Source organism: Rhineura floridana, chromosome 2 (genome assembly GCF_030035675.1).
Source record: "Rhineura floridana isolate rRhiFlo1 chromosome 2, rRhiFlo1.hap2, whole genome shotgun sequence".
NCBI lineage: Eukaryota > Metazoa > Chordata > Lepidosauria > Squamata > Rhineuridae > Rhineura > Rhineura floridana.
Window position 1 is genome coordinate 166,072,961 of NC_084481.1, and position 27,943 is coordinate 166,100,903.

The 27,943-nt window shown below is 45.1% G+C and overlaps 1 protein-coding gene across 1 annotated transcript in view; it reads left to right on the forward strand.

The window, feature by feature from the left end:
- The window catches only part of CDAN1 (codanin 1), an 83,848-nt gene that overhangs the window by 36,165 nt on the left and 19,740 nt on the right, over nucleotides 1-27,943 (forward strand). The window contains exons 13-18 of the mRNA XM_061611278.1: nucleotides 2,038-2,181; nucleotides 7,227-7,393; nucleotides 8,228-8,309; nucleotides 8,530-8,619; nucleotides 8,797-8,851; nucleotides 26,547-26,680. Coding sequence (XP_061467262.1) covers nucleotides 2,038-2,181; nucleotides 7,227-7,393; nucleotides 8,228-8,309; nucleotides 8,530-8,619; nucleotides 8,797-8,851; nucleotides 26,547-26,680 — 672 coding nt within the window. The remainder of the gene's footprint in view (nucleotides 1-2,037; nucleotides 2,182-7,226; nucleotides 7,394-8,227; nucleotides 8,310-8,529; nucleotides 8,620-8,796; nucleotides 8,852-26,546; nucleotides 26,681-27,943) is intronic.

The window sequence follows — 27,943 nt, forward strand, 5'->3', positions numbered from 1 at the left end:
ATTAACGTGTGCATCCTTGAGTGGGAAATAAATAAATAAATAAATAAATAAATAAATATCTGGTTGAAGAAGTTGAACATCATCCTAGCAGCCCCACACTGGCCTAGATGCCCCTGGTTTTTACAAATTCCCCATAAAGCAGACTCATTCAGACCAGACCTCCTCTTGCAGAGGCCCCTGCTACATCGAGACCCAGCTTGACTCCAAATAGTCAAGTAGAGATTGAATGGAGATCTCTCTTGAAGGCAGGATTCCACCTGATCCTTCAACTATCAGTGTCTCTTGAAGGAAGTCCGCAATTAGAATATATAACCTGGAGATCCATCTTTAATGCAAAAGAGACTTCAACTGCAAGCATAAGGGAACTCCTTGATTTTTTTTTTAATTACAAGCTGGTCTACATTTGGGCTTCAGGTCCATCACCCTTAACCACTAAACGTCATCACTGTCATCAGTCCTATTAAGATTGGGCGTCCAATATCTCGGGTCCCATCTGCTTCTCAGTAGTTCCCTACGAGGAGTGTCACTCCTAAAGCCACCAGTGGTACACCAGTCTCCCATCTGGTCTTCTTAAGTACTTCAAAAGCCATTTCAAACCTCTCTTGTCAGTTCTCCTCTGGATCTTGTCCTTTAAGATAGTCTTTCTTACAGCTATCAAAACAGCACAAAGGATCTCAGAGTTCAACACCCTTGTGTTTACTCAAACCAACCTTTGGTCCCAAGATCAACTCGTCTTTCCACAGATCACAGAAGCTGATCCTTCTGTCCTTTTTTGCCCTAAACCATCTCACCCAAATGACCAGGCTTTTCACAAGCTAGGTGTCTGATGAGTAATCTGGATCTACATTTCTTGTACACGTGCCTAGACAAAGCAAAACCGTACTTGTCTTCTTCCATCAAACTATCCTAGCTAAAAACAAGTTTCTTATGTCCACCCTATGTCCAAGAACCTGTATTGCCCTAGCCAAGTGTTCTTCAACTTTGGATTCCCTGATGTTGTTGAACTACAACTCCCATCATCCCTGATCGTAGGCTAATCGAGCTGGGTGTGATGGGAGCTAGTCCAACAACATCTGGGGACCCAAGGTTAAAGAGCATTCTCCTAGCCTATGAGGCATGACATCTGCCAACAGCAGTGCATATGATGGTGCACTCCACTAGGGTGGCCTCCATATCAACAGCCTTTTCTACCAGTGTTCCTGTCCATGAGATTTACCAAGCGGCTGCTTGGTCAACAGTCAGTACATTCACACACCATTATAAATTAGCCATACATGCCTTAGCTGATGCTGTGTTTGGGAGATGTGTGATACAGCATGTTCACCCAACTTGCCACGTAGCTATTATACATCAAACTTGGACCTCTGCCATGCCCAACTAAGAATAGAACTTAACTTGAACATTGCTTCTTGTTGGGCATGCAGAGTTTTCCAAGGCTAAACTGATAGGTGGTTTGCATAACTTGACACACATGCACCAGTCACCTACGGTTTCCTTTCTTGAGTGTCCAACAACAACTGGCAGACACCACATTGGCCACATTGGTCTAAATGGACATTGTGCTGAAATATTCAGCACACTTTCCCCCTAAAGCTCCCTCCATAATTAAATAAAATAGTGCTTTTCATGGAAGTGGGAAATGATCCTCTGAATTGGACTTTCTTTTAAACTTCTGTGCTTGGATACCACAGTCTTGCCCTACTCTTCAGTGTAGGAAGGGCTCTCAAAGAGTGTCAAGAGGAAAATCTGTTGTAGCGTAGTCGCTAAGAGACTGAGCTGCAAATCAGGAAATCCCTGGTTTGAATCTTGCTTCAGCCATAAGCTTGTTAGGGGACCACAGGGAAGCCACCCTCTCTGTTTTCCTAATTCCCCCTCCTGCAATATGGGGGATAATGACTTAACCTACAGGCTTGGTGTGAGGATTCTAAGTAGATGATTCTTGTGTAGTGTTTTGGATGCTTGAAAGATCTGTATGAATATTAATTGATGGTGTAATCCTTGTGACTGTAACATGCCTGGGTGTTCTTTCCATTTCAGGATGAAAAGAAGCGTTTTGCTGCAGTTCTTATGAGCCTCCGACTCCTGGCAAAATTTTTTGGTTTCCTTGTCTTCCTGCCTTATCACACATCAGAACCAGCAATTGGAGACTTGCTGGAGTCTGCAGTGATGTTAAGAAACCAAGTGGGTAACCAACCATATTGACCTGAGAAAAATATAAAGTCTTGTTTTGGATTCATTCTGAGGAAATAGACACTTGCTGTTACAACTCCTGTCCCAGTTAATTGATTTCTTATAGGGATGGGAACCTATGGTCCTCCAGGTGTTGTTGGACTCCCATCAGCCCCAGTCCCAGCATGGCCAGTCATAAGGGATGCTAAAAGTTGTTGTCCAGCATCATCTGGAGTGTCAGAGGTTTCCTTGCTCTGCACTCGTATTGTTTCTACAGTGCTACTTGTGTTGTTGCTTTAAACTGAGGGAAGATTCTCTAACATCCAGTTACTCGTGTGGTATAGTCATATACTATCTTGGCAAGGAGGAAAAGGGAAATCATTCATTTGTTTGCAAATGCTGTCATATCCGAAGCTTGCACATTTGCAGAAAGGGTTGTTTTTGATGTAGAACTTTGATACAAGGGTGATTCAGACAAGTAACCCATAACATCTGAGAGGTACCATACCATATCAGTAACTAATTCAGTACATCATACCACAACCACTTTTCTGGAATAGTCTCCATGTATTATTATTAGTAGTCATATTGCTTACTGTGTTCATGCCCACTCCCCAACTTCTCTCTCTCATGTCTATGTCCAGTGCCCTTATTGCTTAATTGTGCTGGCTCTCTTGATGTCAGACCGTGGTGTGTGCTTGGTCAATATGCCAGCTCAACATGGAAAGCACAATGTGTGTTCAGCTGAGTGACTTAAAATAGCTGAATTTGAACATAGCCTTGTTTATGCCAAAATATATTATACAGCCACAAGAGTGGCTGTATACTATAGCCAGCATGGATTTTTCACATTCCGCAATGTTAAACTGGAAATACCCCCCATGACATTTTGATGCTTCCCATAAGCTCATTTCAAAACAAAACCTTATAGTCCTGAACTCAGAAACGCTTGCTTAACAACCCTCTCAATTTTCATGGTGATAAACAAAACAGTCAGAAAGAATCGACAGTCTAAAGAGAGAGAGAGAAAAAACCCAGATCCCTTTTGGACTTTTTTCTCTGTGTTCTCATAATCTGTTGAAATTCATTAAAAATCAGCCATGTTCAGAGTACCTGTAATCCTCTTAGTGACCTTGCCCCATACTCTGACCTTCATCTTCTGCAGTTTAAAAGTTAAAAAAAAAAGGCTGGCTGATTTTTAATTAATTTAATAAATTTTGCATTGAACTGAATGATGATGTCGGGCATGCTCAGTAAGAACCAACTGTCAGTGTTCTAAAAGCCAGACGACTCACAGCTGCTTGGCTTGGCTAATCGGGGCCACACCCATACCAGAGTTTGATTTCACTTGAGATAGTCATGGCTTTCCCCAAAGAATCCTGGGAAGTGTAGTTTGTGAAGGGTGCTGAGAGGAGACTCCTATTCCACTGACAGAGCTCCAGTGGCCAGAGTGGTTTAACAGTCAGCTACTCTGATTGAAGGTCTGTGAGGGGAACAGGGCATCTTCTAGCAACTCTCGGCACCCTTCACTAACTACACTTCCCAAGATTCTTTGAGAGAAGCCATGACTGTCCAAAGTGAAATAAAGGCCTGGTGAGGATGTGGCCAGGGACAGCTTTGGTTTAAATTTGGGTGGGAGGCTATCTGTGCCTGTTGTAGAATAAAAAGGTGGGGAAACCCTGCAAAAATGATACTGTTCACAATGTTTTCATTTTGGAAAGGAAAAGGGCTTGCTCTCTGCCCAGTGCCCACCCACCCAATCTCCTCCCCTCCCTGCCCCTCCCCCAGGTCAATGTCAACGACCTGGGAGACCAGGGTTCGAATGACCACACAGCCATGAAGCTCACTGGGTGACCTTGAGCCAGTCACTGCCTCTCAGCCTCAGAGGAAGGCAATGGTAAAACCACCTCTGAATACTGTTTACCATGAAAACCCTATTCATAGGGTCGCCATAGGTTGGGATCGACTTGAAGGCAGTCCATTTCCATTTCCAAACATGATTGCTCAGAAATAAATCCCATTGAACTCAAAAAGTATACAAATGATCAAACCCACCCTCCCTTCTCCTCCCTCCTATCCCCTCTCTCTTGCCCTCCCCCTCCTCCCCCCCATGGTCAGTTTCACCTATGTTAACCATGATTGCATGGGAGTAAATCCCATTGAACTCAATAAGCATGCAAATGATCAGACCTACCTTTCCCCTCCTTCCCCTCCCCTCTTCCTTCTTCCCTGCCCACTCCATCCCTCCCTTCCTCTCCCCCCCCGGTTAGTCTTACCTATCCTAAGCATGATTGCACAGGAGTAAATCCCACTGAACTCAATAAACATGCAAATAATCAAACCTGTCCTTCTCTTCCCCTCCCCTTACCCCTCTTTCCTGCTCCCCTCCCCCTCCTTGCCTCCCTCTCTCCTCCCCTCCCCATCTGCTGTGATTGCAGGGGAATAAATCCAATTGAACTCAATAAGCATGCAAATGATCATTCTCAGCAAACTTGCACAGGATCCCATTTCTTATCCCCGGATTAAAAAGCAGAGAAATTTACTAATAGGCAAAAAACCTTGTGGTTTAAGAATGTACCTATAGCCCACAGATATTTCTATCAAACTTTAAAAAGTAGGGAAATTGGGCAGAAGAGCTGGCCTCCTCTCTGAGATATTGTAGTGCCCTACAAATTTTTCAAAATGCAAACACCATTTGGGTTGGTCTTTCACAGTCCAATCTACTTCCTGTGTAGCTTGAAAGGATTTGGTAATGTGTGCCTCTGAGCATATGGTGAGTGGTGGCAACACCTGCAATCAGCCCAAATAATAGAAAGAAGACATGTGCTGTGCTGATCTTGTTTTAGCAGGGAGGAAGCAACATTTAAGACAGTTGACATAATTGAGATAGTCACTTTAAATATGTCTGATTTACTTCGCAATTTTAGTGACGTTTCCTATAGGAAATCATTTTCTTTTGCTTCTATTTCTGTGAATGTGTGAAGTACAGCAACACTTTGCAAAATTTACACTAAAAAACTCCAAAAACAATTGTGGAATAATAGCACTGACTATTCTGCAGAATAGCCTCCAGTGGACATGAGGAGTGTCTCAGTTTGCACAAGATAAAACAGTGGAAGGTGAAATATATTCTAGCAAAATTCCAGGTGTGCTCTATGTTTTTTACTGTGCCCACCTTGCCTTAAATGAAGTGGTTTAAACATAGCATGCATCTTGGGTGGGCTAAGTTTGTTTTTTCAAACAGCTAGACTCATTCCTGAAGTAGCAACATATTGTAATCAGTCTGATTTTACATCAAACTGCAATTTCAGATTCAACTGTTAATGTACCCAAACTAGAACATAACCTCTAATTTGAATCAGAAAAGGCTGTCTTCACCATCATATGACACTGACAAATACAAAGGCTTTGAAATTTATAAAAATAAATTTGACACAGGTTTCTGGGATGAATGAGAGAAATAAAATTTTCTAGATTAGATTCTCTGTAGAAACAATAGTAACACAGGAATGAAGTAAAGTAAGAAGAACACTGACAAACATGTATGTATGTGTACTACCTTCAAGTCGATTCTGGCTTATGGTGACCCTATGGACAGGGTTTTCATGAGTCTGAGAGGCAGTGACTGGCCCAAAGTCACCCAGTGAGCTTCATGGCTATGTGGGGATTCAAACTCCAGTGTCCCAGGTGGTAATCCAACACCCTAACCACTACACCACACTGGCTCTCTACTGACAAATGTACAAAGATGTAATTCTCCATCTTTGGAGATGGTAGGTATTGCTACCACTCACCATGTGCTCAGAGGCACGTTACCAAATTTTTCCAAGCTACACAGGAAGTGGATTGGACTGAAAGGCCAACCCAAATCGTGTTTGCATTTTGACAAATTTGTAGGGCAGTACAATATTTCAAAGAGAAGGTCAGGTCTCCTGCTCCCCTGGTGCATTCACTATAGCTGCTCAATTTCTCTGCTTTTTAAAGTTTGAAAGAAATATCAGCACAGTGGGGAGGAAAGCCTGGCTGGGAGTCCAGAGTCTGTGAGGTCAAATCCCCGCTCGTGTCTTCTGGGTGTCAAGGGCCAGCTAAAGATCACGCCCCCCAGTGAGTGGCTCGGGTTACGTGCCCTGCCACCTGTGCAGCCGTGGGCAAGCTGCATAGTCCCAAGGAGCCCAGTTGCTCCCCAGCTGGCAGTTGCAGACAAGGAAGGGGCTGGCTTGTGCAGCTGTGGCAAGCTGAGCAGGCCCTAGCCAGCTGGGGAGGACTAGCCTCAGAGGGAGGCAATGGTAAACCCCCTCTGAATACTGCTTACCATGAACACCCTATTCATAGGGTAGCCATAAGTCAGGATAAAAAAAAATAGATACATTGTTAAACCATAAGGTTTTTTGCCTATTAGTGAATTATTTCTTTTAAAGAAGTTGTTCTGTTACCATTCCCTGATATGTGAAACTGAACGCACATGTGTGTCTCTCCCAAAACCTCTCCCAAAAACCTTATTTTAGAGCTAGGACCTGAACTGAGAGTGCCTTAATTGATGTTGGCAAAAAAAACCCCTCGTTAGCTAAAATTTGGGCTCCCTGATACAAAGTGTATAAATACAAAGGGGGGTGCAGTAGTACCTGAATAATAAGCCTAGATGGTTATGTTTTGTCTCCTACCCCATCTGTACAAAAGATGGACAATCCGTTCATACAGATTAGTCAAGGAAGGAGTTTTCTTCTTGGTGGTGAAGGACAACTCAGTGGCGGAAAATGGGAACAGTAATGAAGGGGTTTGGAGATGTCTACCTCCCTTTCATACTCCTTGGCATTTGGTAATCAAAATGGTAACACTCTAGTTGTCCATGACAACAAGTAACATGTGCTGAAGAGGAATTCATAGCAAAACGAGGAATTGATTCTTACTTCATGGTGCTGCAAATATAGAGGTGTTTTGTCATGAAATGCAAAATTCCCAAATGAAGGGTCATGAAGAACAAGCAAACAAGAACAAGTAAGATGGATAAGTTAGCTTCCAGTGTGAAAACATTTTTCCAATGTTTGTTTTCCCTTAAGACCCTTCCTGTGCTGGATATATTGAAGCTGCTGAGGCAATCTATAAAGAAACGATGCACGGTCTTGACTGTGCCTTGGGTTGTAGAGTTCCTTTCCCTTATGGATTATATTGCCCCATATCTGGATTACTATGGGAAGATATTTACTCTCCTCTTGCAGCTATACAGGTAAGAGTTTGGAAAGGAATACTTGTATCTTGATTGAGATCTGCATCAAGGACCTAAATTCTTGTGGGAGTAGTAGCTTGGCTTTTTGGCGAAACTTGTCTTTTTGCCATTAATAACTTCTATGTCTACAAAAATGACTAGAAGTTTTGTCTTACTGTCAACCATGAGGTATTGTAGCACTGAGTTAAATGTTTCATTATTACAATATAAGAAAGCTCCGATCACTTACAACACATCATACATTTGCTGGAAACTTCTTTTCTGCCAGGCTTATGCAGAGAATTAAAAATGTTTTCTGTAATAGTCAGCTGTTGATCTGTTTTAATTTTGGGGTGTTTTTACATTAAAGTTGTATTGTATTTGCAGATCCCAGAAACAAATGAAGAGATTTGATAGCCAACTTTTTTCTAGTAGTGCACATTGAATGCTGATTGCCTTGTACAATTAACCATAAACCAAAGCTTACAATGAAAGAACAGCATGCTGGTGTACATTGCTGAATTGTTTCTGTTTTGTTCTATCACTTCTGGAGTGAGAAACAAGAAACCATAAGCCCTGGCTAACTATGTCGTGTGAACCAGCACTTTGGAAGAAACAAACCACAAGGATTGGTTCACATATCACAGTATAATGAATGGTGGAGTGAAACAGGAGCAATTTAGCAGTGTGCACTAGCTCGTGGCTTGTCCACAGGTTTACTGTGACGTGTGAGAGGGGGCAGAGTTTTAAAATGTAAGGGAAATGAGCAGAACAACAGACCCTTGGAAAAGGGGAAATTCAGAGATGATGTAACTGATAAAACGTTTGAAATTTAATGTTCTCTTTCTCTTACAGATACCTGCTACTTTCTGAAAATAAAGAGATGTGTTTCCTGAATAAGCTACTGATCCTTGCAGTTTTGGGATGGCTTTTTCATGTATGGTTGTTTGCAACATACATTTAAGAAACAATGTACCTTTGAAAATACTTAGCAAGTGCTATAGAAGTAAAATGTAAAACTGTTCTTACAATACTTTTCTTAAATGTTTTAAGAGCTTCGCATATGTAAGCATTCATCCACTGCTGTAGGTGAAGCTGTATTTTTGCTTTGTTGTGTCCTGCTGGGAGGATTAACTCTTCAAGGGCTTCTGTTCCAGGTGCCTACTGTCCCAGAAAATTTATTCTTTGCTGCCCAAGCAAGACCAGAAGGATTGACCACAGACTCTGGAATGACAGTTCAAGCTCTGGTAAACTTGTATAAATGAGCATAAGAGAATGTGCATATGAGGAGCTGTTACATTGTTAGTTGTCTGAGGCACGTGTAACTAAGAATGACCTGCCAATGACAAGCAGTCTGTGGGCTTCTCTACACTATCCAGTGCCTCTGAAAGAAATCAATCTATGGTTCATTCTTTTCCCCTTAGGATTCTGTGCCTTTGGTGGATCAGCAGTTACTTTATACCTGTTGTCCATATCTTGGTAAGTCATTTATCAAAGTATGTCTTATGTAAAAAAATGCTCCTTTTGAAATCTGGAATCCTTTATTTGATATTGGAGAGAGACTCTAGGGGAAAAAAGTGAACTTCCTGCTCCAAAACTGAGTTGCCACTAACAGTAGTTATCAAAAAGCATATCTGTATGTGTTTTAGCATGACTAAACTAAATTAGGCTTGTGGATTAGGGGATTGTGACGTCTGGAAGTACTGTTTGGTGATTTGACCTTGCTCTGACACTGATACAGGCCCTGAGTGATGTCCTGTTTATAATTCTGATGATAATTAAAATACCTTAAAGGTTGTTTAGTATAGCTGGTATAGCACAGTGGGGAGGAGAGCCTGGCTGGGAGTCCAGAGTTCAAATCTCCGCTCATGTCTCCTGGGTGTAAAGGGCCAGCTAAAGATCACCCCCACAGTGAGTGGCTCAGGGGTTACGTGCCTTGCCACCTGTGCAGCCGTGGGCAAGCTGCATAGTCCCAAGGAGCCCAGCTGCCCCCAGCTGGTAGTTTCAGACAAGGAAGGGGCTGGCTTGTGTAGCTGTGGCAAGCTGAACAGGCCCTAGCTAGCTGGGGAGGACTAGTCTCAGAGGAAGGCAATGGTAAACCTCCTCTGAATACTACTTACCATGAACACCCTATTCATAGGGTAGCCATAAGTCGGGATCAACTTGAAGGCAGTCCTTTTCCATTTTTTTCAAAGCTTATTTAACTAATGAGTAAGACTGACTCTCTGTGTTAAGGTATATTCCCATGCAACAACTGCAAAATATGGAAATGATCTTGCAAGTCTCTTTGTCTGGAACTAAGTAAGCTGCTGGAGTACATTTTGTGTATTAAATGCATGGACTAGAACATGTGGCATGCTTGACATTTAAACCAGGGGAAGGCAACTTTTTTTCTCTTGAATGCCACTTGCCTTTGGGAGTTAATTGTCAGGCTGCATACTGGAACTGGATGATGCCTGGAACAAAAGTGTTCTGGAATAACTATTCTTGAATAAAAGACAGCCCTGCTTCAATTTTCATCCCATGGGGCTTGATGGGATTACTTTCAAATAATTGTAAAAGGATTTGCTGAAGTACAACAGACCAATATACATCTACTGTTCTGGAGAACAGATGAAAAGAATTCCTTTCTGATTTCAGACTCGCACACATGCAGAGGCAGAAGCCTACCAATTTGTTCGTAAATAGCAGGGGAACAACTTCCTCAAGTCATACAACCAGGGCAAAAATACACCTATTCACTAACAGGCAAAAATCCTTGCGGTTTAAGAATGTACCTATAGCCAACAGATATTTCTATCAAACTTTGAAAAGCAGGGAAATTGAGCAGCTATAGTGAATGCACCGGGGAGCAGGACACCTGACCTCCTCTCTGAGATATTGGACTGCCCTACAAATTGGTCAAAATGCAAACTCAATTTGGGTTGATCTTTCACAGTCCAATCCACTTCCTGTGTAGCTTGGAAGAATTTGGTAACATATGCCTCTGAGCATATGATAAGTGGTGGCAAAATCTGCCACCTCCAAAGATGGAGAATTACATTTTTTGTATGTTTGTTGGTGTTCTTACTTTGCTTCTTTCCTGTGTTACTAATGTTTCTACAGAGAATCTAAAATTATATTTCTGTCATTATTCATCCTAGAAATCTGTGTCAAATTTATTTAAATTAATTTCAAAGCCTTTTTATTGGTCAGTGTCATATAATGGTGAAGACAGCCTTTTGTGTTTCAAACTGGAGGTTATGTTCTATTTCTATTTTGGGTGCATTAACAGTATAATCTGAAAGAGCAGTTTGATGTAAAATCAGTCTGATTACAAAATGTTGCTACATAAGCAATAACTTTAGTTCTTGGAAAAAACAAACTTGGCCTGCCCAAGATGCATGTGTTCAGGCTGCTATGTTTAAACCACTTCGTTTAAGGAAAGGTGGGCACGGTCAATTAAAAACATAGAGCTCACCTAGAAATTTGCTAGAATATATTTCACCTCCCACTGTTTTATCTTGTGCAAACTGAGACATTCCTCATGTCCACTGGAGACTGTTCTGCAGAATAGTCAGTGCTATTATTCCACAATTGTTTTTTAGTGTAAATTTTGCAAGGTGTTGCTGTGCTTCACATATTCACAGAAACAGAAGCAAAAGAAAATGATTTACTATAGGAAATGTCACTAAATTGCCAAGTAAATCAAACATATTTAAAGTGACCACCTGAACTATATCAACTGTGTCTTAAGATTGGTGCTTCCTCCCTGCTAAAACAAGATCAGCACAGCACATGTCTTGTTTATGTTATTTGGGCTGATTGCAGGTGTTGCCACCACTCACCATATGCTCAGAAGAACATTATCAAATTCTTCCAAGCTGCACAGGAAGTGGTTTAGACTGTGAAAGCCCAACCCAAATTGTGTTTGCATTTTGACAAATTTGTAGGGCAGTACAATATCTCAGAGAGGAGGCCAGCTCTTCTGCCCAATTTCCCTGCTTTTTAAAGATTGATAGAAATATTTGTTGGCTATAGGTATGTTCTTAAACCGGAAGGTTTTTTGCCTATTAGTGAATATCTTTGCTTTTTAATCTGGGAGGTAAGAAATGGGATCCTGTCCAAGTTTGCTGAGAATGGATTGATCATTTGCATGCTTATTAAGTTCAGTTGGATTTACTCCCCTGCAAACTGACCACAGGGGATGGGGAGGGGAGGCAGAGGAGGAGGGAGGGGAGGAAGGGCAGTGGGGAGTAGGGGGAGGGAAGCAGGAAGGGGAGGGGAGGAGAAGGGCAGGTTTGATCATTTGCATGTTTATTGAGTTCAGTGGGATTTACTGCTGTGCAGTCATGCTTAGGATAGGTAAAATGACCATGGGAGGGAAGGAGGAGAAGAGGGAGGGCTGGAGTGGGCAGGAGAGGAGGAAGAAGCAAGAAGGGAGGGGAGGAGGAAGGGAGATGAGAAGGGAAGGAGGGGAAAAGCATTTTTATGGTTATTGAGTTCTGTGGGTTCTGTGAGTTCTGTCTCATGCAATCATGGTTAGGAGAGTTAAAACTGACCATGAGTGAGGAGGAGGGGGTGGGAAGAGGGGAGGGGAAGGAAGGAATTGGAAAGGGGAGGGAGGGGCGAAGGAATGGGGAGGGAAGGGGCAAGAGGGAGGGGATAGGAAGAAGAAGGGGAGGGTGGGTGTGAACATTTGCATACTTTTTGAGATCAATGGGATTTCTGTGCAATTGTACTTGGGATAGGTGAAACTGACCTGGGGGCGGGGCAGGGAGGGGAGGGGAGGGGGAGGGGAGGAGATGAGATTGGGTGGGTTGGCACTGGGCAGAGGGGAAGTCCCTTTCCTTTCCAAATGGAAAACATTGTGAACAGTATTGCTTTTCAGGGTTTTCTCCACCAGAATTCTGGGAAGTGTAGTTAGTGAAGGGTGCCAAGAGTTGCTAGGAGACACCCTGTTCCCCTCACAGAGCTTCAATCAGAGTGATTGACTGTTAAACCGCTCTGGCCACTGGAGCTCTGTCAGGGGAATAGGAATCTCCTCTCAGCACCTTCACAAACTACACTTCTCAGGCTTCTGACTGTCTAAAATGACTGTCTAAAATGAAATAAAGGTCTGTTGTGGGTGTGGCCCCCTGATTAGCCAAGCCAAGCGGCTGTGAGTCTGGCTTTTAGAACACCAACCTTTGGTTTTTACTGACCATGCTGGGGCCTTATCATTGAGTTCAATGTAAAATTTCTTTAATTAAAAATCAGCAGGCATTTTTTAACTTTTAAGTTGCAGAAGATGACGGTCAGAGTATGGGGCAAGGTCTGTAATAGGGTTACAAGTGCTCTGCGAACATGGCTGATTTTTAATGAATTACAAGAAATTATGAGAACTCTTGAGAGAAAAAAGTCCAAAGGGGGTCTGGTTTTTCTCTCTCTCTTTTTACTTTTTGAACTCTTGATTCTCTCTAACTGTTTTGTGTATCAACATGAAAACCTAGAGGGTTGTTAAGCAAGGACTATAAGTTTTGTAAGGTTTTGTTTTGAAATGAGCTTATGGGAAGGATCAGAATGGCATGGGGGTATTTTCAATTAACATTGCGCAATGTGAAAAATCCATGCTGGCTATAGTGCACAGCCACTCTTGTGGCTGTATAATACATTTATTTTTATGAAATAAAATTCTGACTCAGTTGTTCTGAAACTACAAAGAAAAAGGGAGAGAACACTTCAAAAGCCTGAGTAGGTGAGGAAGCAGGAAACAAATGAGGAGGAAGGAACTGTGTTGGGGGGGCATTGTGAGTCTTTGGTATTGCATTAAATGACATTGGGGGTTGCCGATTGTCTGCCAGAGCGTTAAGTTAATTACATTTATAGCAGGGCCCTGATAGGAGTAGGGGAGGCAACATAAGGAAACGTTCTCTCCCCCCAACCCGCCAAAACAATGGTGGTGGATGAAGTACTCTGAAGCTGTTGCTTGGTGCCATGAGTATGCTGATGAAAACCAGCTTTATCTCTTTTTTCACCTAGTCTAGGAGGAGTGGTGATGTCCCGGAATGTGTGCCTGTGATTAGTGGGGGGTGAATAAACTGGAACATAGTCCAAATGAGACAGAATGAATGATGGTGGAGGACTCAGTGGGCCAGCTAGCTGTGGAAATGGCTGTTTTCCCCAGATAGCATGCCATCACGTGGGTTATAGCACCATCTAGCATCCGAAGGCAAGAATGTATTGAAGTCAATACCTGGGCTGCTCCAGCCCCTCCCACCCCAGTTCATTCTTGCCTTCGTCCGAGGCAGTTGTATCTGTATGTAGTAAGACTTTTCTATGAAAGTGTGTGTGGGTGAAGAGAGTGTTGAGAGATTTTGGTGTTGGGGGCTGCTTTTTCCTAGTCCTTCCCTCCCCTTAGCTCTTTTCCCCCTCATTGCTGTTATTACAGGGTTTGGCAGTTCCCCCCCTAATTTCTGGGGTTTACGGGGTTTGGTATTTCCCCCCCACCTCTGGATTGCTAAACTCTCCCTATCTCCTACCTGGTTTTCGTTTTTGAACCAGAGTTTGCACTGTGGCTCCGGTTGATGATTGGGGTGCCGCCTGCCTGGAATTCACAGTGGTGGCTCTTTTCCCTCTCGCCTTCTTCGTTCTGGGGCTTGCGGCAGCGGCTCTTCCCCCCGCCTTCCTCATCTCGGGGCTTGTGGTTGACAGTTGGGGCGGTGGCGTCTGCTAGTGCAGCCAGCCTGGAGCTCACAGTGGTGGCTCTTTCTCCTCTCTCCTTCATCTCAGGGCTCGCTGTGGCGGCTCCAGTCGACAGTTGGGGAGGCAGCGCCTGCTAGCGCAGCTTGTTTGGAGCTTGCGGCAGCAGCTCTTTCCCCCCTCACCTTCCTCATCTCTGGGCTTGCGGTGCAGTCCCGAAGGACTATACCGGAGCTCATGTCTGTGGCTCTGGTCGACTCCAGGGGTGGTAGTGTTTTGATACGCCCGCCTCATTCCCCTCACATTTCATTAACTGGCGCCGTTGACATTTGTGTCCGCCATTTCCTTTACCTTTTCCTGCCTTTTGGCACACCTTCCAGTTTGTTTATTCCCTCTCTTTATAGTTAAGGGTTTTTAGCCCTCTGTTCCCCCCCCCATATGGGGGCATTTATACGTGGTAACGATATATCTCTCTTTATATACACATACACATACATACATATATACGCACAGGGGAGATATATAAGGCATATATAGCTATACTAACCTTACTTTTATTAAAAAAACAAGAGAGAGTGAGACAACCAAGAATTTAAAAGGGCATTGGAGCTGTACCGCACCCTCCTACCGTGTGCGTGTACCTGAGCCCCTACGTCATCGTGCTCAACGCTAGAAGTGCACTCGGGGCTGTACCGCTCCCCTCGTCTGTGGGTGTGTACTGGTGCTCCCTATTCGCACTGCACCCCTCTTCCAGTGCGTGTGACTAAAGATACCGCACCCTTCGCTCATGTGCGTGTATAACATGGTGGCTCAAGCACCAGTGGCAGGCTAGGTGACAGGTGAGTGTATTCCATGTCGATCAGTTTTCGGATGTGGAGCATCATTGTCTTTACCTCACATCTCAATCTGTTATGAGGTATAAGGCCTGAAGTACAGGACCTCCAAGCACCAGGTCTCCCCTACTTAGCTGGCTGCCAGGCAGGCATGGCATGTGTCTCCTCCAAGCTCACTGGAAGTGCCCTCTACCTTGGTAATGATTACTGTGGAGCAGATTGATTGGATGTCCTTTTTATTTGCCTCCACTGCCAACGAGACCATCTTGGAGGTTAGGACTCAGGCACCTGGCACTGTCACGTTGGGGCCTTCCTCAGCTTCCACTACCCCTTCTGTTCCCGTTTGTCAGTTGATGCTACTGTCATGTAACTACCTCAAATGACTTGCCCCTCTGCCACAAGTAGTTTGTTTGGGCCGTAGTTGATGGTGTTTAGATGTTCTGGCCCTTGGCTGCATCTCTGGGCTACATTCAGAGTTGAACCGCTCCCATCTACTGTGTGCAGTTGGTTTACCCCTTGGCTGGATTTCCTGGCTGCATTTAGAGCTCTAACTGCCCCCTCCACTGTGTGCGATTATTTTTGCTCTTTAGAGGTTGCCCCACACACAGAGAGAGAGAGGGGGGGTGTTAGTTTTGGCCTCATAAGTCAACACTCTCCTCTACCGGTGCAATTATTTGTTTGCCCTTGGTGGCATTTGGAACTCATTAGAGGCAGACCACTCCCCCTGCCTGTGTTGGTCAGTTTTGGCCTCGCTATCTACCGCACCCTGCTACCTGTGTGTGTATTGATTAATCAGGAATTGGCTGCCTTTAGAGGTCACACTGTTTCCCTCTACTGTGTGTGGTTATTTTTGGCCTCACTAATTACCGCTCCCCTATACTGTGGATGGTTATTTTTTGCCCTTGGCTGCATTTAGAGTTCTTTAGAGATCGGACCTCTCCCCACTTCTGGGTTGGGTCATTTTTGGCCTCATTAATTCATTGCACCCCTCTACCTGTGTGAGTGTTGATATATTGCCTGTCCTGTGCTGTGGATGGTTATTTTCTGCCCTTGGCCAACTTCTGGGTTGGGTCACTTTTGGCCTCTACTGCACCACTCTACCTGTGCGGGTGTTGATATATTGCCTGGGTCCGCTTCCCTCTACTGTGTGTGCATAATCGTGGTTGGATCACCCTGTGTTGGTCTTATGAATGTCACTATTTAGGCACAACGCAGTGATAGGCAGCAGTAGCCATTTCAGCAGCCATCAGTTCCATTTTTCGCACATCCTGCGTCAGAAGGAATTCTACTGAGAGGAATGTTGAATGCAATTTGGGCTTCACCAAGTGTGCATTGACCCCAAGGTAAGCAAGGCGGCCCTAAGGTAAGTATAGCAGCTAAGCGTGGGTCTTCCAAGTATTCCTCCTCAGAAATTGCACCTGAGCAGCAATGTTGGTGTTGATGCTGCTTGTGGAAAGTAATGGGCAACGCTTTCTCAGTCTGTCCAGTGACTGTGGGAAGGGCTTAGCCTTTCACTCAGAACCCTGGGGAAGGGACCTAGTGATGCTCTGGGCTCCTGCTGGTAGGAAGGATGGGATATAAATCTAATAATAATAATAATAATAATAATAGTTTGCTACCCAGATTCCTTGGGCAGAAAAATGTTGTAGTCCTCTGCTGAGGAATTCCTGTCATTTTCCACAGGTAGCCTGCCATCAGATTGGGTAGTACTGCCATCTAATGTCCGAAGGCAAGAATGCACTAGAGTTAAAACCTGGTGCTCGAGCCCCTCCCACTCCAGTCTTCATTCTTGCCTCCGTCCGAGGCAGATCGGAATTTAGACAGAGCGTAGCTAAGTCTTTATTTTCAACTCTTCTCCTTATCGCTTTACCTCTTTATTTCTTCGGGGTTTCCCCTGAGGCTCCATCAGCAGCAGCTGCTGCTTTCCTGTTTAGCGGGGGCTCCGCGGCTGCGGTCCCCCCCCTCCCTTTTTTTCCGTTTGTTATTCAGCCTTCTGAGGCTCCACCAGCAGCGGCTGCTGCTCTCTCTTTTTTGCGGGGGCTCCGCGGCTGCGGTCCCCTCCCTCATTTTTTCCGTTTGTAATTCAGTCTTCTGAGGTTCCAACAGCAGCGGTTGCTGTTTTATCGTCTAGCGGGGGCTCCGCGGCTGCGGTCTCCCCCCTCCTTATTTCCGTCTGTAATTCAGCCTCTACATAGGGAAGCTTGCGGCGGTAGCTCCCTCGTAGACACCCCACCCGTTTCCTCCCTCAGGGATTACTGAAGCCTCTTGTGGCGCTCCCGTTTTCCCGCCAACCCCGATATCACGGCCGCCATTGTTAATTATTTATTCAATTCTTTTACACAGGCCCCTCAGCCCGGCTGTTCATTCAGCCCGGCTTGGGCTTAATTAGGCTTACTGATATCGCCTCTCTTGCCTGTTTTTTGGCACCCTCCGGTGGCATATCCTTCCAGCTGGCTCCCGGCCGTTTTCAAACCCTTCTAGGGCCTTAGTGAGAGGCTCCGATATCGCGGCCGCCATTTTGTTTTGTTTTTTGCCGCTTTTTTCTTTTCTAATACTTTTCTCACTTGTGGGACTTGTGTAGTCTCCTGTTAACAAACATATACTCACCTAATATATTCACCTAATCAGTATTTCCCTCAGACACATCAAGTAGCCCTGTTGTGGGACTTGTGTAGTCTCCTGTTAACAAACTTATATTCACCTAATCAGTATTTCCTTCAGATACATCAAGTAGCCCTGTTATACCACACCTTCCCCATTGTGTGTGTGTATATTTGTAGGTGCACCTCCAGTAGCCCTGTTATACCACACCTTCCCCATTGTGTGTGTGTATATTTGTAGGTGCACCTCCAGTAGCCCCGTTATACCACACCTTCCCCATTGTGTGTGTGTATATTTGTAGGTGCACCTCCAGTAGCCCCGTTATACCACACCTTCCCCATTGTGTGTGTGTATATTTGTAGGTGCACATCCAATTGACTTATGCTCCACCTTCACCGGCGCATTATTAGTCTGTGCACCTTGGCGGTACCGCACCTTCCCCATTGAGTGCGTGTATCTAGCCCTGGCCACACTGCGATTGTTAAATAAGGCTTATCTTTTCTGGCAGTGTAACTAGCGGTCTCGCACCTTCCCCATTGTGTGCGTGTACTTAGCTCATGGCCAAGTTGGCAGTGTAACTAGCGGTCTCGCACCTTCCCCATTGTGTGTGTGGACTTTGCTCGTGGCCAAAGTGGCAGCGTAACTAGCGGTCTCGCACCTTCCCCATTGTGTGCGTGTACTTAGCTTGGCGCCAGCCTTACCCGAGTCGTTATTTTCCTCGTGCTGGGCGTACTTACTCCTGTCATACTGTCTCTAGTCTGTCCTATACTATTTCTACCTTAGCTCTGTTACCGCTCCTTCCCCATTGTGGGCGTTCATTCAGAGATTGACATGGCGGATTTGAACCCTGAGGTGACAATATCCCCTGAAGCAGGCCGTCCATCACCACGCCAGCCAGCTAAACATAAACACGCCAAGGCAAAAGCAAAGACTAAACACCTGTCTGGTCGCCGGGCACCCAAGAAGGCACGCTACGTATCACCCTCGCTTCCGGAGAAACCTCGACATGCAGCTGTTCCTGCACTTTTCCAGTCTCCTTCTGAGTCATCAGAGGAAGAGTTTGAAAGATTCCCCAGTCAAGCTCCTCAAACTCCGCCTGGGCAGCCTCAAATTCCTCTTCAGGAACAGGCGCTACCGTCTTCCACTCTCCCAGGGATACAGTTGACCCCTGTCTTCCTGCAACAACTACGAGAGCTGCTGGGGTGCCTATCCCAACCCCAGCCTTCTCTACATTTGTCTTCTCAGCCCGGAACCTCACGACAGCCCAGCTCTGCGAGACACCCTGGTGACAATACTGATGCTACCCTCTCCTAACCCATATGAGGTGGTCAGGGGTAGACTGGACGTAGAGCAATCTCAGACTGATGACTACATGAACGTTTTTCAGACTGACCTGGATGAATGGAGTGGGGAATCTGACCAGGAGGAGGAGATCTCCTATCGCCTATTTGACCCGGCGGATTTCTCTCATCTGTCACGTAGAGTCATGGACACTCTTGGCATTCAACCAGAACTTGTACAACCGGTTGTCCCTCCTGTCAAGGGTGCCAGAGTTCTCAAGTCCCCCAGATCAGTGCAGCACTTCATTCGTGTACCAGACCCCATTAAAAAACTGATCAGAGAAGAATGGGCCCGTCCCCTTCGTCCACGTCGTTCCTCATCCTTAGCCAACAAGCTCTATACCCTTGACCCGGAATTCATGTCCTTTCTGAACGTCCCGGGGGTGGACCAACCTATTTCCAATCTCGTATCCCGGTCTCTCCTCCCAAAGGAAGGCGAATCACTGTTCAAGGACCCCTATGAGAGGAGGCTTGACTTTGTCTTCCATAAGATCCATGAGGCTTCCGCTCACTCCATCCGGGCCTCTTCTACCGCCTCTATCTTCTCACGGGCTTCCATGATGTGGTTAGAGGATCTCCTTGACGACCCCAACCCGGATCCCGCCAAACTAAGGAAATGTATCCTCAAGATACACAAGGCTGCTGCCTTTGTGGCCGACGCCACGTTAGACGCTTCCCATCACGGTGCACGCGCCCTTGCAGCCGAAATTGTAGCTCGTCGTATCCTATGGCTCCAACATTGGGATGCCGATTCGACTGCCAGAACCAACTTATCCTTAGCTCCATACTCGGGATCTATGCTGTTCGGCGAGGACGCACTCAAAGCAGTCCTTGTCGACCCCAAGGACAATTGTAAACCTGCACTAGCTACGGCCAAAAGAGACGACCGCAGACCCGTGTGACGGTTTACTTCTTACCGTTCCTTCCAACCCTTTCGGAGAGGACGACCAGGTGGACGAGGACGGGATACCAGGCCTACAAATTTCCGTCCCTCCAAGGCACCCTGGCCTAGACAACGCTCACAATACAGGGGCCAATACCAGAGCAGGCAGGCATATGGCAGAGGAACCCGTCAGCGCAGGCAGTTCTGACTCCATCCCCATTGGAGGCAGACTCTCCTTCTCCAGCATCTGGCTAAACTTGACAAACATCTCCTGGGTCAAACTTCTCTTCACCCAGGGCTACAATATAGAATTTTGGCGGACACCACCGGACAAATTTTGCATCTCCCCCGTCTCCAGGGCACGCAAAAAGGTCATGCAGGACGCCCTACGACATCTCCTAGAGATAGCCGCTATAGAGCCTGTTCCTCCATCCGAACGGCTACAAAGCGTGTACTCCGTCCTCTTTACGGTTCCCAAGCGAGACTCCTCATGGAGGGCGGTCTTAGACCTCAAGGGCCTCAACCGCTTCGTCAAATACCGCCACTTCAAGATGGAATCTCTGGCGTCTATTGTAGAGGCTCTACAACAAGGGGACTTTATCGCATCCATCGACCTGAAGGACGCTTACTTACACATCCCAATTTGCCCGGGTCACAGACGGTTCCTGAGATTTGCACTAGGCCACCTCCATTTTCAATACCAGGCCCTTCCATTCAGCCTCTCCTCGGCCCCCCGACTCTTCACCAAAGTGATGGCCACCATGCTGGCGTATCTCCGCCTCCAGGGGGTCCATATTTATGCTTATCTCGACGACCTCCTCCTCCGAGCAGGCTCCCGGGACTTGGCCAACAGGCAGATCCAGTTCACCCTAGAGGCACTACATTCTCACGGCTGGCTGATCAATGCCGAAAAAAGTCACTTAATTTGCCAGTGCCGTCTAATATCACGGCTCATTCGACCAGGTCTGCTGCCACTACGGCGGCTTTCCTAACTAATGCTCCTCTTACAGACATACGCAGGGTGGCGGTATGGGCTACCCCTAACTCCTTTGTGAAGCATTATAAGATCGATCACTATGCTTCAGCTGACGCCTCTTTCGGAAGACGTGTCCTGCAACACGTTATTTCTGATTTGTAACTCTCTAGGAATCCCTCCCTATTAGGGGGCTACGTTGGTACATCCCAATCTGATGGCAGGCTACCTGTGGAAAATGGTCCCTTGGACCCACCTGAAGGGTGATTTTCACAGGTACGCCTGCCATCACGTCCCTCCCTTGTGGGGGATTTCTGGGGAAATTTGTTCAGTATTTTGTATATAGTTCAACCTATATGTTTCGTGCTCTGTCTGATTTTCTTTAGTTAAAACCTATTCTCATGTTGCAAGTTCTATGATATTTGCTATGTATATTTTCTTTGCTGCTGGGGCTTTTGCCCTTTGGTTACTTTCAGATTTACCACTTCGGACTCGTCATCATGAAGACTGGAGTGGGAGGGGCTCGAGCCCCAGGTTTTAACTCTAGTGCATTCTTGCCTTCGGACGCTAGATGGCAGTACTACCCAATCTGATGGCAGGCGTACCTGTGAAAATCACCCTTCAGGTGGGTCCAAGGGACCATTCTATCTAGCGACTGGAAAAAGGGGCCCAGCTGGTTCTTCAGAAGCTTTGGGCAGAGAGATGGCATAGTCCTCGGCAGGAATTATGTCAGATCTTTTTCACTGGAAGCAATATTTGATTCCCGTTTTTTCCTTAGGTCTGAACAGATAGCATGCTGTTTCCAGGGGCAACAGTGGAATAACTCTGGGCTCCTCTAAGGGGCCTTGATGTACCGGAGGTATATGAACCGCTTTTTGAGCTACAACTCAAAGCTCTACTCTGCCCCTTTGAACAGTTGCTGTCCTTCATGGCTGTTGGTGTAAATATTGCAGCCTTCATAACCTGGTGACTCCTATAGGGGCCTCAGATATATGAATTGCATGAGCTTCAGTTTAAGGTCTCAGCCCTTCATAGTTCTCTGCGTGAACCTTTGCAGCCCTTCATAATTGACTGTGCAGAGTTTTGCTAGCCCTTCAGAACTGGCGGTGTAAACCTCTGAAATTATCCGGTGACTTCCATATGGAGGGGGACTTTTTATTCATCCGGGGGGCGGGGAAGTAATGACCAATACAGTTTGTCTATTACATGAGGTTTCTGCCCTATCTATTTTTGGGGACATTAATGGAAAGCTCCAGCTTGCTACTCTGAACAGTTGCAACCTTCCTAACTGTTTGAGAAATTTTTTGGATTTATCCAGGTTCTTCCTTGAAGGCTCTAAGGATCCCGTGGTTATCCTCCTGGGTAAATGTTGCTTAGCAGAATAACTTAAATGAACTTGGTTGCTAGGTGAAGTCTTCACCAGCAGGACCCTGGGCGATGTTGACTATTACAAATTCCATGTAGCCTTATTAAGGCTCATTTTGCTGTTCAGCAAACTAGACTCTGTTCACTAGCTGTTTGCAAAACTAGCCTCAAGATTAATCACATAGTCTAAACTCACTGTTACTTACATAGGCATTTATGTCCTGAGGTGCAATTCTCCTGAAAGGTGGGGATTGATCACTCAAGTCCTGACCGTCATCACCAGTTCCCTGGGTGACTAATAACAGTTTTAACATTCCATATTACATTTATCAAAGCATTTAGTTTTGGTAATGCTTACTTCACTGTTTATCTTGTGTAACTGGAGTTGAGAGCAGTCTATCTGGCCCCTTGCATCTTCCAGTCATGAAGATGTGAAACTGCATTAAAACTAGCAAGGGGGCATTAGAGCTCTTTCCCTTTGGGTGGAGGCCATGCTATCACGCTATCATTATATTGGGCCGAGAGACACTTGCTGTCCTTGAAGGCAGATTTTTTCAGCGGGGCTCTGAAGGTCACTGCAGATTGGCTCAGCAGGCAACAAGTGATTCCAGGGGAGTGGAAACTACATCCGGTAGTGTTTCATTCCTCCAGCTTTGTTTCGGCAACCTGACTGTGGAACTGTTCGCTTTGAGTCACAACTGTCGGCTTCTCTGGTACTTCTCAAGGTATCTAGATACAAAGGCAGAGTCCGTAGAGGCCCTTCTAACCCCCTGGCTGGACGGTCTCCGATCTGCTTCCTTCCTGGGCAGAACACTGCAAGCTTCGGCGCTAACAGGATCAAATGTACTAGTCATGCTGACTGTGATTCTCAGACTGGCTTGCCCTATTAATAGCAGATCCTTGGAGGCTGCCATCGAGATCAGATCCAACGAGATCAGATCTTCTTTCTCATGAACCAATCTGGCATCCAGATCCGGACTGGTTGAGTCTGACGGCTTGGTGTTTGAGCAGACACAGCTGATCTGCATAGGTCTATCACAGAAGGGTATTGATACCATTCTGGCATCTAGAAGATTGTCAACAAATTGCATCTACCAGAGTGCATGGTCCGCCTTTTCTGACTGGTGTGCTTCCAGGGCTCTTTGACCTTTGCAAGCCACCATCCAACAAGTCTTAACGTATCTTCATAGAGGTCTGAAGATTGGATTGACAGCCAACACCTTGCATCGCCAGGCTTCCAGTATATCTTCAATTTGTTTGGTTACCCTTCGAGTGGTTCCATGGGCTCGCATCCGCTGATTAAACGTTTTTTATAGGCAGCTGCCCCCCTTTCTTCGGCAGTGTGACACCATTTTCCTTCCTGGAGTTTACAGAAGGTACTGCAAGCACTGCAGCACCCTCCCTGAGCCCCTCAGGGTGGTGCCTGTGCGACTGCTCTCCTTCAAGGTTCGTTTTTTTGGGTAGCTGTCACTTTGGCAAGAAGAGTGCCAGAGTTGGGTGCATTGTCATCGGCCTGCCATCTGTGTATTTCATAAGGTCCCAGTTGTGTGATGCCTTGATCCTTCTTTTCGACCCCAAAGTAAGCTCTGTGTTCCACTGCAACCAGAACATCGTACTTCCATCGTTCTGCTCTAATCCCATTCATCCACTTGAGAAAGCTTGGCACACTTTAGACATTCACAGAACCCTCAAGATTTACCTGTTTCGTACCAAGGACATAAGGCTAATGAATTCCTGGTTCGTATCCTTTCACCCAAGGACACTGAAAAAAAAATCGATTACACGCTTGCATTGCCTGGTCTATGGGTCACTCAAGCTTCCGGTGCCTCGCAATATCATGGCGTATTCTACCAGGTCTGCAGCTACCACAGCTGTGTTTGCAACAAGTAAAGCAAAAATGCACTTCTTGCAGATATTTGCAGAGCGGTGGTATGGTCTACCCCAGGTTCATTTATCAGGCATTATAAGATAGATTGATACGTATCTACTGATGCTTCTTTCGGGAGGTGTGTTCTGCAACAGGTTGTTTCTTGTACATAGGCAGCAGGTCGTCCCTCCCTGCTTTGGTACATCCCACGTGATGGCATGCTACCTGGGGAAAACGAACCATTGGTCTCATCTGAAGGGTGGTTTTCCCAGCTATCACGCCATTACTGCCCTCCCTGTTGGAGGATGTCTGGGTGTATTGCACTGTATCATTCTTTCATACGTGTTTTACAGATAAGGGTTTAAATTTAATAAATTTATAATGTGTGAATGAGTCAAGACCTTTCTGGAGGTGGCTGTTTCTTAGCTGGACAGTTGCCTTTATTTTTCTTGGTATTGTGTCTGTGCAATTCATTACGGCTGATCAGGTATCTCATTTTGGTCTCGTCACCAATGAACTGGAGTGGGAGGGGCTGGAGCAGCCCAGGTCTTGACTTCAGTACATTCTTGCCTTCGGTTGCTAGATGGCGCTATAACCCACATGATGGCATGATACCTGGGAAAACCACCCTTCAGGTGAGACCAATGGTCTGTTCTGGGTGGGGTTGCATTCTGCTGGTGGGATCATGGTCATAGTCTGGGACTGTGTCAGGACTTGGTGTTGCATTGTCAGGTGGTAGCTGAAGTCTAGAGTTCCTTTTATCAGTTTTGGTCAATGTGCCAGCTATGCTCACTATTGGAAAATAGTGACCTGGTTGGATTACTGCAGTGTCCTGCACATAGAGAATGATAGAATCATAGAATCTTAGAGTTGGAAGGGGCCTTGTAGGCCATCGAGTCCAACCCCCTGCTCACAGCAGGAAATCCACAGCTAGAGCATCTCCCGCAGATAGCTGTCCAGCCTCTGCTTGAAGACATCCAGCGAAGGGGATCCCACCACCTCCCTAGGCGGTCGGTTCCATTGCCGAACCGCCCTTACTGTCAAGAAGTTCCTTCTAATGTCCAATCTGAATCTATGCTCCTGCAACTTAAAACCATTAGACCTAGTCCTACCCTCTGGGGCAGCAGAGAACAAATCTGTACCCTCCTCTATGTGACAGCCCTTCAGGTACTTAAAGAGTGTAATCATGTCACCCCTCAGCCTTCTCTTCACCAGACTGAACATGCCAAGTTCCTTCAACCTTTCCTCATAAGACTTGTTCTCCATACCGGCTATCATCCTCGTCGCCCTCTTCTGAACCCGCACTAACTTGTCTATATCTTTCTTAAAATGAGGCGCCCAGAACTGAACACAGTATTCCAGATGAGGCCTGACTAATGCAGAATATAGTGGGACTATTACTTCCCTCGACCTGGAAACTATAGCTCTGTTTATGCATCCCATGATTAATAATGATTAATTCAATTTCTTACACACCCTTCACAATAAGGTCCTAGGGTGGGTTTACAGCAGTTTGAAAATACAATTCATACAATTGTTTACAATACAATACAAACAGTTTAAAACAAATTAGTCACAAGAATTGGGTTGGTCCTAAGGGCCAGGGTAAAAAGGTGCATCTTCAGCATAAGACTGAAACTACAGTAGAGAAGAAATCCATCCACTTCATATTTTAATGCAGACATATCTAATTTGCACACCATGAACCAATAAGTGCACAGCTACCTTTCAAAATTTGCATTTCTCTGAATTTTGTGATGTAGTTCTACAACCAAAATTTGTGGACAAACAATACATCTGTTAGTGTCAATAACATTCAACGCTACATATTAGGAAATATTGCTTGTAAAAATGCATCTGTTGGACAAACTTGCATACAAAATGCATGCGTTTGGAGAACTATGCACAAAAATGTTTTTTAAGAAAGATGTGGAAGTGGGGTGAACTCAAGGCTGGAAAAATGAGAACTGGAGATTAATCCATTCTATAGCTATATGTGGGGCTAGCTTTTCAAAATAGTTCGGAAACTCCAGCTAGTGCAAAATTCTGTTGCTCAAGTTGGCATACTTGTAGATTGCCTATTTTGAAACATTGCAGGGGCTGCCAAATTCATTTCCCAGCTCAATTTAAAATTTTTCTTTTGACCAGTCCCTGTAAATGGTTCTGATTATCTCAGGGAACATTTCCTCACATATGAATGCTCTGAGCAGTTAACATCTACAAGTGAAGCTCTGTATTGAATTCTGTGTCATTTGGAGACCAGATCAGCCTTTGAAAAGCAGGGCTTTTTCTGGTGTGGCCCAGTGGTTTGGAATACTTTCCCACTTTTGTTTTTTCAAAGGCAAAGAGCCTTTGAGATTTGCGAGATGCTTGTGCTTGGTTTTTATATTAATGATTTTATTGGCTTTAATTTGTCTTATAAATTTGAAACTTATTGCAAAATGGTGCTGATTTTTTTTAAAAAAAACCTAACTGCAAGAGTGAATAGTCTTCTGCTTTTCCTGGTGCTCCTAATCAAGAGTAATGTTGGGATTATGTTTGCCTTTCCTCCTGCACTCATTGAGCTGTGTGCTCAGTCTAAGATACTTCTCTGCACTTTTATATCCCACTCTATGTATGTCAGCTTGTAGTCCATGTATCCTTTTACTCCAGGTGAGTTGAGGAAACTACTGTCCTCTTTTGTGTTGGGAAGCGGAGGGAAGAATGGTGGCTATGTAAGAAAAATAACCCCGACTGCTGCAGAGGCCTTGGCCCCGAAGCCTTCCATCACTCAGCAGAAGCTTCAGGTGAGGTGTTTCCGTAAGCAAGCACTAAGATCTATTTTTGCAGCAATAATAAGGATTGTATAAAATCATGCAACTCTTCACAGAAGATACTGTAATGTGTATACAGGAAGAAGTCCCCATTTGTGTCATTATTTGAGTAATTAAAAATGTGGAAAACTGATGGATCTATGGCACGAAGCATCTTCCTGAAAATTTATTAAAAGAGGGAATGGCACATACTGATGATCGATTAATTCATTAATGAAGGCATTTATACATCTCCTTTCAGGGCAGATTGCCTTTGCAAGGCAGCTTACAAAAAACAAAACAACATCATGGAAACACAATACTCTAAAATACAATGTCAAAGTTTAAATTAGGAGCAAAATGAAAAGACAGCACCATAGGACCAGAGAAAAATATAAAATACAATTCAAAATTAAAAGCCAGGAGCAGTTAAAATTTTTCCAGCACAGCAAATCTGCTAAATGTGGAATAAAAATGTTTTCAAACTTCTTTTAAAAAATAGCAGCGATGGTGCCTTCCTAAAGATTAGTCAAGATTAGTCAGTCCTCTTGTAGCTGCAGGTTGGATAGCTATAGCACGATGTGTTCACTCTTTTATTTTTCTTAGCCTTTCAGTTCATTTCTGTAGGTGAAATGGAGATTTCCCATTAGTTATTTTTAGGAAAAGAATCAGGGAACTATAACAATTCTGAAGGAGGAGCTGATGAGTACAAAGGTATAATTTAGGCCAGTCTTCTCCAACCTTTGGGTCCCCAAATGTTGCTGGACTACAACTCCCATCAGCCCCAACCTGCATAGCCAATGGTCAGGAATTATGGGAACTGTAATCCAGCAATATCTTGGGAAAGTTGGGAAAGACTGATTCTAGGCACTACTGTATCAAAGTTCTGCAACAAGCACCCTGCCAGATCTTAACACCTCATATTAACATCTCATTTATTGTCTCTGACTGCAATCCTCTTACGTAGGAGTAAGCGCCATTGAATTCAGTGGGACGTCTGAGTAGACATGGTTAGGACTGCTGCCTATTTCTCCCCTCCCCCTTTTAAGGATAATTGAATAAACAATGAGGAAGAGGAGGGACTAGGAACCTGTCTTGCTCTTCTGAAATGACACCAGAATGTGTTCATCCTTCTCCAAACTGGTAGTCTCCAGGTGTTTTTGGACTGTAACTCCCATCTTCCGGACCAGTGGTCATGCTGGTTAGGGTTGACTGGAGCTGGATTGCAAAGACATCTGGAAGGCAGCAGGTTGAGGA